This window comes from Salvelinus fontinalis, chromosome 6 (genome assembly GCF_029448725.1).
Source record: "Salvelinus fontinalis isolate EN_2023a chromosome 6, ASM2944872v1, whole genome shotgun sequence".
Taxonomy (NCBI): Eukaryota; Metazoa; Chordata; class Actinopteri; order Salmoniformes; family Salmonidae; genus Salvelinus; species Salvelinus fontinalis.
In genome coordinates this window covers 81,846,734-81,859,586 of record NC_074670.1, presented here as the reverse complement: position 1 = coordinate 81,859,586, position 12,853 = coordinate 81,846,734, and the positions used below count along the sequence as shown (strand labels likewise).

The 12,853-nt window shown below is 52.2% G+C and overlaps 1 protein-coding gene across 1 annotated transcript in view; it reads left to right on the top strand.

Annotated features, from left to right (window-relative positions):
* The window catches only part of unc5a (unc-5 netrin receptor A), a gene marked incomplete at its 3' end in the record, with an annotated part of 579,979 nt that extends 567,590 nt beyond the window's left edge, over nt 1-12,389 (top strand). The window contains exon 12 of the mRNA XM_055927842.1: nt 11,925-12,389. Coding sequence (XP_055783817.1) covers nt 11,925-12,389 — 465 coding nt within the window. The remainder of the gene's footprint in view (nt 1-11,924) is intronic.
* Nucleotides 12,390-12,853: the final 464 nt, after the last annotated feature.

Sequence of the window (12,853 nt, the reverse complement as noted above, 5' to 3'; positions counted from 1 at the left end):
AGACAGACAGACAGACAGACAGACAGACAGACAGAGAGAGACAGACAGACAGACAGACAGAGAGAGACAGACAGACAGACAGAGGGGATAAAAAACAGAGAGAGAGAGACATATGTATACTTTGACAATGTAAGTAATTAAACTTGCCATGACCATAAAGAGAGAGATGAATACTGCTTGAATGGGTACTCGGACACGCCTAGATAGAGACAGATGAATACTGCTAGAATGGGTATTCGGCAATGATGTTTAGGCCGAGGTATGTATCGGTTTTTTTTGTGCGCTCTAGGGCAACGGTGTCTAGATGGAATTTGTATTTGTGTTGCCATGGTGACTGGACCTTTTTTTGGAACACCATTATTTTGGTCTTACTGAGATTTACTGACAGGTCCCAGGTCTGACAGGTCCCAGGTCTGGCAGAATCTGTGCAGAAGATCTAGGTGCTGCTGTAAGGCCCTCCTTGGTTGGGGACAGAAGCACCAGATCATCAGCAAACAGTAGACATTTGACTTCAGATTCTAGCAGGGTGAGGCCGGGTGCTGCAGACTGTTTTAGTGCCCTCGCCAATTCGTTGAAATATATGTTGAAGAGGGTGGGGCTCAATCTGCATCCCTGTCTCACCCCTCGGCCCTGTGGAGAGAAATGTGTTTGTTTTTTGCCAATTTTAACCCCACACTTGCTGTTTGTGTACATGGATTTTATAACGTCAAATGTTGTTCCCCCAACACCCCTTTCCATCAATTTGTATAGCAGACCCTTATGCCAAATTGAGTTAAAAGCTTTTTTGAAATCAACAAAACATGAGAAGCCTTTGCCTCTGTTTTGTTTTGTTTCTTTGTCAGTTAGGGTGTGCAGGGTGAATACGTGGTCCGTCGTACGGTAATTCGGTTAAAAGCCAATTTGACATTTGCTCAGTACATTGTTTTCACTGAAGAAATGTACATGCCTACTGTTAATGATAATACAGATTATTGTGGTAGAATTTTCTCAACTTTTGTGGATTGCGATTGGTTCCAAATATTGGGGAAGATGCATGAAGTTAAAGAGTTTAAGTATTAAGCCAATTGGAATTTGTGGTCTGTATATTTTCACATTTCATTGAGGATACCATCAACACCATAGGCCTTTTTAGGTTGGAGGGTTTGTATTTTGTCCTGTAGTTCATTCTATGTATTTGGAGAATCCAGTGGGTTCTGGTAGTCTTTAATAGTTGATTCTAAAATGTGTATTTAATCATGGATATGGTTTTGCTGTTTATTCTTTGTTATAGAGCCAAAAATATTGAAGAAGTGGTTTATCCACACATCTCCATTTTGGATAGATAATTCTTCGTGTTGTTTGTTTGTTTAGTGTTTTCCAATTTTCCCAGAAGTGGTTCGATTCTATGGATTCTTCAAATACATTGAGCTGATTTCTGACATGCTGTTCCTTTTTTTTCCGTAGTGTGTTTCTGTATTGTTTTAGTGATTCACCATAGTGAAGGTGTAGACTCAGGTTTTCTGTATTGTTTTAGTGATTCACCATAGTGAAGGCGTAGACTCAGGTTTTCTGTGTTGTTTTAGTGATTCACCATAGTGAAGGCGTAGACTCAGGTTTTCTGTATTGTTTTAGTGATTCACCCTAGTGAAGGCGTAGACTCAGGTTTTCTGTATTGTTTTAGTGATTCACCATAGTGAAGGCGTAGACTCAGGTTTTCTGTATTGTTTTAGTGATTCACCATAGTGAGGGCGTAGACTCAGGTTTTCTGTATTGTTTTAGTGATTCACCATAGTGAAGGCGTAGACTCAGGTTTTCTGTATTGTTTTAGTGATTCACCATAGTGAAGGCGTAGACTCAGGTTTTCTGTATTGTTTTAGTGATTCACCATAGTGAAGGCGTAGGCTCAGGTTTTCTGTATTGTTTTAGTGATTCACCACAGTGAAGGCGTAGACTCAGGTTTTCTGTAATGTTTTAGTGATTCACCATAGTGAAGGCGTAGGCTCAGGTTTTCTGTATTGTTTTAGGGATTTACCATAGTGAAGGTGTAGACTCAGGTTTTCTGTATTGTTTTAGTGATTCACCATAGTGAAGGCGTAGGCTCAGGTTTTCTGTATTGTTTTAGGGATTCACCATAGTGAAGGTGTAGGCTCAGGTTTTCTGTATTGTTTTAGTGATTCACCATAGTGAAGGCGTAGACTCAGGTTTTCTGTATTGTTTTAGTGATTCACCATAGTGAAGGCGTAGACTCAGGTTTTCTGTATTGTTTTAGTGATTCACCATAGTGAAGGAGTAGACTCAGGTTTTCTGTATTGTTTTAGGGATTCACCATAGTGAAGGTGTAGACTCAGGTTTTCTGTGTTGTTTTAGTGATTCACTATAGTGAAGGTGTAGACTCAGGTTTTCTGTATTGTTTTAGTGATTCACCGTAGTGAAGGCGTAGACTCAGGTTTTCTGTGTTGTTTTAGTGATTCACCATAGTGAAGGAGTAGACTCAGGTTTTCTGTATTGTTTTAGTGATTCACCGTAGTGAAGGCGTAGGCTCAGGTTTTCTGGGTCTTTATGTTTTTGGTTGGACAGGTTTCTCCACTTCTTTATCAGGTTTTTGCATTCTTCATCAAACCATTTGTCACTTTTGTTAATTCTCTTAGGTTGTCTGCTTGACATGTTTAGATTTGATAGGAAAGCTGAGACGTCAAATATACTGTTTAGGTTTTCTACTGCCAAGTTTACACCTTCACTATTATAGTGGAACGTTTTGTCCAGGAAGTTGTCTAGAAGGGATTGAATTTGTTGTTGCCTAATTGGATTTTAGTAGGTTTCCACACTACTTTCCTTCCATCTATAGCATTTCTTAATATTATTCAGTTCCTTTGGCTTTGATACCTCAGGATTTAAGTATTGCTTTGTTCAAGTAGACTGTGATTTTGCTGTCATCTGATAGAGGTGTCAGTGGGCTGACTGTGAACGCTCTGAGAGACTCTGGGTTGAGGTCAGTGATAAAGTAATCTACAGTACTACTGCCAAGAGATGAGCTATAGGTGTACCTACCGTAGGAGTCTCCTCGAAGCCTACCATTGACAATGTACATACCCAGCGTGCGACAGAGCTGCAGGAGTTGTGACCCATTTTTGTTGGTTATGTTGTCGTAGTTGTGCCTAGGGGGGCATATGGGGGAGGGAATGCTGTCACCTCCAGGTAGGTGTTTGTCCCCCTGTGTGCTGAGTGTGTCAGGTTCTGGTCCAGTTCTGGCATTTAGGTCACCACAGACTAGTACATGTCCCTGGGCCTGGAAGTGATTGATTTCCCCCTCCAGGATGGAGAAGCTGTCTTCATTAAAATATGGGGATTCTAGTGGGGGGATATAGGTAGCACAAAGGAGGACATTTTTTCTCTGTTAAGATCATTTCCTTATTAATTTCCAGCCAGATGTAAAATGTTCCTGTTTTGACAAATGTAATCGAGTTGTCTGCTCTATACCAAATTCACAAACCCCCTGAGTCCCTTCCCTGTTTCACACCTGGTAGTTTGGTGGATGGGACTACCAGCTCTCTGTAACCTAGAGGACAACCAGTGGGTCCATATCCTCTATATACCAGGTTTCTTGTAGGATGACAATGTCTGTATTTTTGATTTCTTAAGTGAAGTTCAGGTTCCTGCTCTTCAGTCCAAAGGCAGATGACATCAGGCCTTGGATATTCCAGGATGAGATAGTAAAAGCTTTGTGTTCCATAAAGTGTCCAATGTTGTTGGTCGTGTGGTTTGGCCTCAGACCAGTAAGTGTGAGCAGAGCCTGCTGAGCATCTGGTACATGCCATTGGCTTGGTCTAGTGTAAGAGTGGGGGTTGGGTCTGTTTGCCTGCTCACGGCCTGGGCGGATGTGTGATTTCCATGTTGAGGCCTTCTTTTGCGGGGGTGGGGGGCATGGGGTGGGTAGGAGGGGCATAGGTCTGATCTGAGGGGGCCTATATGAGGTGTGTGCATGGTTGGTTTAAGGGGTTATTGATTGGCTGGTGGTGCTGTTGTCTGGATGTAGGGGGGGGGGGGGGGGGTCCCGCAGGTCTGGTTGAGGGCGATGTCCTTTAGAGGGCGAAGGTGGGCGAAGGTGGACCTGGTCATAAAGGCTGGTCCAGGGTGGAGTGGTGGGCCAGGTAGACATTTGGTTTTGAGGCACAGTCACAGGAAATACTTGTGTTTACCCTCTGTATGGTGGCAGGGTGAAAGTACTATCGTGGTAGCAGGGTAGAGAAAATGACTTGTAAGTTGAGGAAAGTAGAAGAAGCTTTTTCAATCACTCCTTTGAGTGCCGTGGCCACCCATTCAAGGCAAATGGTGAAGAATCTGAAATCTAAAAACTATTTTGATAGATTTTTTGGTTACTAAATGATTCCATATGTGTTAATTCATAGTTTTGATGTCATCACTACAGTGTAGAAAATAGTCAAAATAAAGAAAAACCCTGGAATTAGTAGGTGTGTCCAAACTTTTGACTGGTACTTTATTTATAGACACTACCGTTCAAAAGTTTGGGGTCACTTAGAAATGTCCTTGTTTTTGAAAAGAAAAACACATTTGTCCATTAAAATAACATAAAATTGATCAGAAATATCTAAAGACACTGAAGCAGCAAACTTTATGAAAATTAATATTTGTGTTATTCTCAGAACGTTTGGCCACGACTGTACTACTCCCTTCACAGAAAAGCACAAACTGGCTCTAACCAGAATAGAAAGAGGAGTGGGAGGCCCCGGTACACAACTGAGCAAGAGGACAAGTACATTAGAGTGTCTAGTTTGAGAAACAGACTCCTCACAAGTCCTCAACTGGCAGCTTCATTAAATAGAACCCGCAAAACACCAGTCTCACGTCAACAGTGAAGAGGCGACTCGGGGATGCTGGCCTTCTAGGCAGGGTTGCAAAGAAAAAGCCACATCTCAGACTGGCCAGTAAAAAGAAAAGATTAAGATTGGCAAAAGAACACAGACACTGGACAGAGGAACTCTGCCTAGAAGGCCAGCATCCCGGAGTCGCCTCTTCACTGTCAGTCTGTTGAGCTGTAGTTTGTCCTGTCAGTCTGTTGAGCTGTAGTGTCTCCTGTCAGTCTGTTGAGCTGTAGTGTCTCCTGTCAGTTGAGCTGTAGTGTGTCCTGTCAGTCTGTTGAGCTGTAGTGTGTCCTGTCAGTCTGTTGAGCTGTAGTGTGTCCTGTCAGTCTGTTGAGCTGTAGTGTCTCCTGTCAGTCTGTTGAGCTGTATGTATTGTGTCCTGTCAGTTGAGCTGTAGTGTCTCCTGTCAGTCTGTTGAGCTGTAGTGTCTCCTGTCAGTCTGTTGAGCTGTAGTGTCTCCTGTCAGTCTGTTGAGCTGTAGTGTGTCCTGTCAGTCTGTTGAGCTGTAGTGTCTCCTGTCAGTCTGTTGAGCTGTAGTTTGTCCTGTCAGTTGAGCTGTAGTGTCTCCTGTCAGTCTGTTGAGCTGTAGTGTCTCCTGTCAGTCTGTTGAGCTGTATGTAGTGTGTCCTGTCAGTTGAGCTGTTTCGGCAGGTGGAGCAGACAGCTCTCTTCACATTTCTCTTGTCTCTCCCTCTCTCTAAATCTCTTTTATCCAATATTTACTGGATGTTACATCTCTTCTTTCTCTCCAGAAGCAGTTTTGTTGCCAGGAAACTAGAGTCCTCTTTCATGTGTTCTGAATTATTTAGTTTGATTGTTAAAGTTCTGTCACTGTCCACACCCTGACCCCTGACCCCACTACCACACACACCCTGACCCCACTACCACACACACCCTGACCCCACTACCACACACACCCTGACCCTACTACCACACCCTGCCCCTGACCCCACTACCACACACACCCTGACCCCACTACCACACCCTGCCCCTGACCCCACTACCACACACACCCTGACCCCACTACCACACACACCCTGACCCCACTACCACACACACCCTGACCCCTGACCCCACTACCACACACACCCTGACCCCACTACCACACACACCCTGACCCCTGACCCCACTACCACACACACCCTGACCCCTGACCCCACTACCACACACACCCTGACCCCTGACCCCACTACCACACACACCCTGACCCCACTACCACACACACCCTGACCCCACTACCACACACACCCTGACCCCACTACCACACACACCCTGACCCCACTACCACACACACCCTGACCCCACTACCACACACACCCTGACCCCTGCCCCCACTACCACACACACCCTGACCCCTGCCCCCACTACCACACACACCCTGACCCCTGACCCCACTACCACACACACCCTGACCCCACTACCACACACACCCTGACCCCACTACCACACACACCCTGACCCCACTACCGCACACAACCTGAACCCTGACCCCACTACCACACACACCCTGACCCCTGACCCCACTACCACACACACCCTGCCCCTGCCCCTGACCCCACTACCACACAAACCCTGCCCCCTGACCCCACTACCACACACACCCTGACCCCACTACCGCACACAACCTGAACCCTGACCCCACTACCACACACACCCTGACCCCTGACCCCACTACCACACACACCCTGACCCCACTACCACACACACCCTGACCCCACTACCACACACACCCTGACCCCTGACCCCACTACCACACACACCCTGACCTCACTACCACACACACCCTGACCCCTGACCCCACTACGACACACACCCTGACCCCTGACCCCACTACCACACACACCCTGACCCCTGACCCCACTACCACACACACCCTGACCCCACTACCACACACACCCTGACCTCACTACCACACACACCCTGACCCCTGACCCCACTACCACACACACCCTGACCCCTGACCCCACTACCACACACACCCTGACACCTGACCCCACTACCACACACACCCTGAACCCTGACCCCACTACCACACACACCCTGAACCCTGACCCCACTACCACACACACCCTGACCCCTGACCCCACTACCTCACACACCCTGACCCCACTACCACACACACCCTGACCCCACTACCACACACACCCTGACCCCTGACCCCACTACCACACACACCCTGACCCCACTACCACACACACCCTGACCCCACTACCACACACACCCTGAACCCTGACCCCACTACCACACACACCCTGACCCCTGCCCCCACTACCACACGCACCCTGACCCCACTACCACACACACCCTGACCCCACTACCACACACACCCTGACCCCACTACCACACACACCCTGACCCCTGACCCCACTACCACACACACCCTGACCCCACTACCACACACACCCTGACCTCACTACCACACACACCCTGACCCCACTACCACACACACCCTGCCCCTGACCCCACTACCACACACACCCTGACCCCACTACCACACACACCCTGACCCCTGACCCCACTACCACACACACCCTGACCCCTGACCTCACTACCACACACACCCTGACCCCACTACCACACACACCCTGACCCCACTACCACACACACCCTGACCCCTGACCCCACTACCACACACACCCTGACCTCACTACCACACACACCCTGCCCCCACTACCACACACACCCTGACCCCTGACCCCACTACCACACACACCCTGACCCCACTACCACACACACCCTGACACCTGACCCCACTACCACACACACCCTGCCCCTGACCCCACTACCACACACACCCTGACCCCACTACCACACACACCCTGACCCCTGACCCCACTACCACACACACCCTGACCCCACTACCACACACACCCTGACCCCTGACCCCACTACCACACACACCCTGACCCCACTACCACACACACCCTGACCCCACTACCACACACACCCTGACCCCACTACCACACACACCCTGACCCCACTACCACACACACCCTGCCCCCTGACCCTACTACCACACACACCCTGACCCCACTACCACACACACCCTGACCCCACTACCACACACACCCTGACCCCACTACCACACACACCCTGACCCCACTACCACACACACCCTGACCCCTGACCCCACTACCACACACACCCTGACCCCACTACCACACACACCCTGCCCCCACTACCACACACACCCTGACCCCACTACCACACACACCCTGACCCCACTACCACACACACCCTGACCCCGGACCCCACTACCACACACACCCTGACCCCACTACCACACACACCCTGACCCCACTACCACACACACCCTGACCCCACTACCACACACACCCTGACCCCTGACCCCTGACCCCACTACCACACACACCCTGACCCCACTACCACACACACCCTGACCTCACTACCACACACACCCTGACCCCACCACCACACACACCCTGCCCCTGACCCCACTACCACACACACCCTGACCCCACTACCACACACACCCTGACCCCACTACCACACACACCCTGACCCCACTACCACACACACCCTGACCCTGACCCCACTACCACACACACCCTGACCCCACTACCACACACACCCTGACCCCTGACCCCACTACCACACACACCCTGACCCCTGACCTCACTACCACACACACCCTGACCCCACTACCACACACACCCTGACCCCACTACAACACACACCCTGACCCCTGACCCCACTACCACACACACCCTGACCTCACTACCACACACACCCTGCCCCCACTACCACACACACCCTGACCCCACTACCACACACACCCTGACCCCTGACCCCACTACCACACACACCCTGCCCCTAACCCCACTACCACACACACCCTGACCCTGACCCCACTACCACACACACCCTGACCCCACTACCACACACACCTTGACCCCTGACCTCACTACCACACACACCCTGACCTCACTACCACACACACCCTGACCCCTGACCCCACTACCACACACACCCTGACCCCACTACCACACACACCCTGCCCCTGACCCCACTACCACACCCTGACCCCTGACCTCACTACCACACACACCCTGACCCCTGACCCCACTACCACACACACCCTGACCCCACTACCACACACACCCTGACCCCACTACCACACACACCCTGACCTCACTACCACACACACCCTGACCCCACCACCACACACACCCTGCCCCTGACCCCACTACCACACACACCCTGACCCCACTACCACACACACCCTGACCCCACTACCACACACACCCTGACCCCACTACCACACACACCCTGACCCTGACCCCACTACCACACACACCCTGACCCCACTACCACACACACCCTGACCCCTGACCCCACTACCACACACACCCTGACCCCTGACCTCACTACCACACACACCCTGACCCCACTACCACACACACCCTGACCCCACTACAACACACACCCTGACCCCTGACCCCACTACCACACACACCCTGACCTCACTACCACACACACCCTTTCCCCACTACCACACACACCCTGACCCCACTACCACACACACCCTGACCCCTGACCCCACTACCACACACACCCTGCCCCTAACCCCACTACCACACACACCCTGACCCTGACCCCACTACCACACACACCCTGACCCCACTACCACACACACCTTGACCCCTGACCTCACTACCACACACACCCTGACCTCACTACCACACACACCCTGACCCCTGACCCCACTACCACACACACCCTGACCCCACTACCACACACACCCTGCCCCTGACCCCACTACCACACCCTGACCCCTGACCTCACTACCACACACACCCTGACCCCTGACCCCACTACCACACACACCCTGACCCCACTACCACACACACTCTGACCCCACTACCACACACACCCTGACCCCACTACCACACACACCCTGTCCCCTGACCCCACTACCACACACACCCTGACCCCACTACCACACACACTCTGACCCCACTACCACACACACCCTGACCCCACTACCACACACACCCTGTCCCCTGACCCCACTACCACACACACCCTGACCCCACTACCACACACACCCTGACCCCACTACCACACACACCCTGACCCCACTACCACACACACCCTGACCCCTGACCCCACTATCACACACACCCTGCCCCTGACCCCACTACCACACACACCCTGACCCCACTACCATACACACCCTGACCCCACTACCACACACACCCTGCTCCGGACCCCACTACCACACACACCCTGACCCCACTACCACACACACCCTGACCCCTGACCCCACTACCACACACACCCTGACCCCACTACCACACACACCCTGACCCCTGACCCCACTACCACACACACCCTGACCCCACTACCACACACACCCTGACCCCACTACCACACACACCCTGACCCCACTACCACACACACCCTGCCCCCTGACCCTACTACCACACACACCCTGACCCCTGACCCCACTACCACACACACCCTGACCCCACTACCACACACACCCTGACCCCACTACCACACACACCCTGACCCCACTACCACACACACCCTGACCCCTGACCCCACTACCACACACACCCTGACCCCACTACCACACACACCCTGCCCCCACTACCACACACACCCTGACCCCACTACCACACACACCCTGACCCCGGACCCCACTACCACACACACCCTGACCCCACTACCACACACACCCTGACCCCACTACCACACACACCCTGACCCCACTACCACACACACCCTGACCCCTGACCCCACTACCACACACACACACCCTGACCCCAGTACCACACACACCCTGACCCCTGACCTCACTACCACACACACCCTGACCCCACTACCACACACACCCTGCCCCTGACCCCACTACCACACACACCCTGCCCCTGACCCCACTACCACACCCTGACCCCTGACCTCACTACCACACACACCCTGACCTCACTACCACACACACCCTGACCTCACTACCACACACACCCTGACCCCACTACCACACACACCCTGACCCCTGACCTCACTACCACACACACCCTGACCCCACTACCACACACACCCTGACCCCACTACCACACACACCCTGACCCCTGACCCCACTACCACACACACCCTGACCCCTGACCCCACTACCACACACACCCTGACCCCACTACCACACACACCCTGACCCCACTACCACACACACCCTGACCCCACTACCACACACACCCTGACCCCACTACCACACACACCCTGACCCCGCTACCACACACACCCTGACCCCACTACCACACACACCCTGACCCCACTACCACACACACCCTGACCCCACTACCACACACACCCTGACCCCACTACCACACACACCCTGACCCCACTACCACACACACCCTGACCCCACTACCACACACACCCTGACCCCACTACCACACACACCCTGACCCCACTACCACACACACCCTGCCCCTGACCTCACTACCACACACACACTGACCCCTGACCTCACTACCACACACACCCTGACCCTGACCCCACTACCACACACACCCTGACCCTGACCCCACTACCACACACACCCTGACCCCTGACCTCACTACCACACACACCCTGAACCCTGACCTCACTACCACACCCTGACCCTGACCCCACTACCACACACACCCTGACCCCACTACCACACACACCCTGCCCCTGACCTCACTACCACACACACACTGACCCCTGACCTCACTACCACACACACCCTGACCCCTGACCTCACTACCACACACACCCTGACCCCTGACCCCACTACCACACACACCCTGACCCTTGACCCCACTACCACACACACCCTGCCCCTGACCTCACTACCACACACACCCTGACCCCTGACCTCACTACCACACACACCCTGACCCCTGACCCCACTACCACACACACCCTGCCCCTGACCTCACTACCACACACACCCTGACCCCTGACCCCACTACCACACACACCCTGCCCCTGACCCCACTACCACACACCCTGCCCCTAACCCCACTACCACACACCCTGACCCCTGACCCCACACCTCTCTCTCTCTATCCCCAGGACGTCCTAATGATGGGAGAGGAGTTGATCTCAGAGCCGTATTACTGTCAGTTGGAGGCAGAGACGTGCAGAGTGTTCTCGGAGCAGTTGGGTCGTTTCTCTCTGGTGGGAGAATCTCTAAACATGGCCGCGGCTAAGCGTCTCCGCCTGGTGCTCTTCTCTGACGCATACTGCTCTACCCTGGAGTATAACATCAGAGTCTACTGCATGGATGATACACAAGACGTCTTCAAGGTAAGGAACCTAGATTCACACACACCTTTAGAACACCCCCACAGAGGTGCTGTTTCTTCCTGTCTATTAAAGGCTGATTATACATCCTGCCTGAAATGTGCCTCCCGGACGCTTGAGCGATCGTGTGTGTGTGTGTGTGTGTCTGTGTGTGTGTGTGTGTGTGTGTGTGTGTGTGTGTGTGTGTGTGTGTGTGTGTGTGTGTGTGTGTGTGTGTGTGTGTGTGTGTGGGGGGGGGGGGGGGGGGTGGGGGGGGGGGTGGGTGTGTGGGTGTGGGTGTGGGTGTGGGGGTGGGTGTGGGGGTGTGTGTGTGTGGGGGTGTGTGTGTGTGGGGGTGTGTGTGTGTGTGTGTGTGTGTGTGTGTGTGTGTGTGTGTGTGTGTGTGTGTGTGTGTGTGTGTGTGTGTGTGTGTGTGTGTGTGTGTGTGTGTGTGTGTGTGTGTGTCCAACTTATATGAACACGCCCTATGGGCCCTTGTCAAAAGTAGTGCACTATATAAAATATAAAGTAGTGCACTATATAAAATATAAAGTAGTGCACTATATAAACTATAAAGTAGTGCACTATATAAAGTAGTGCACTATATAAACTATAAAGTAGTGCACTATATAAACTATAAAGTAGTGCACTATATAAACTATAAAGTAGTGCACTATATAAACTATAAAGTAGTGCACTATACAAACTATAAAGTAGTG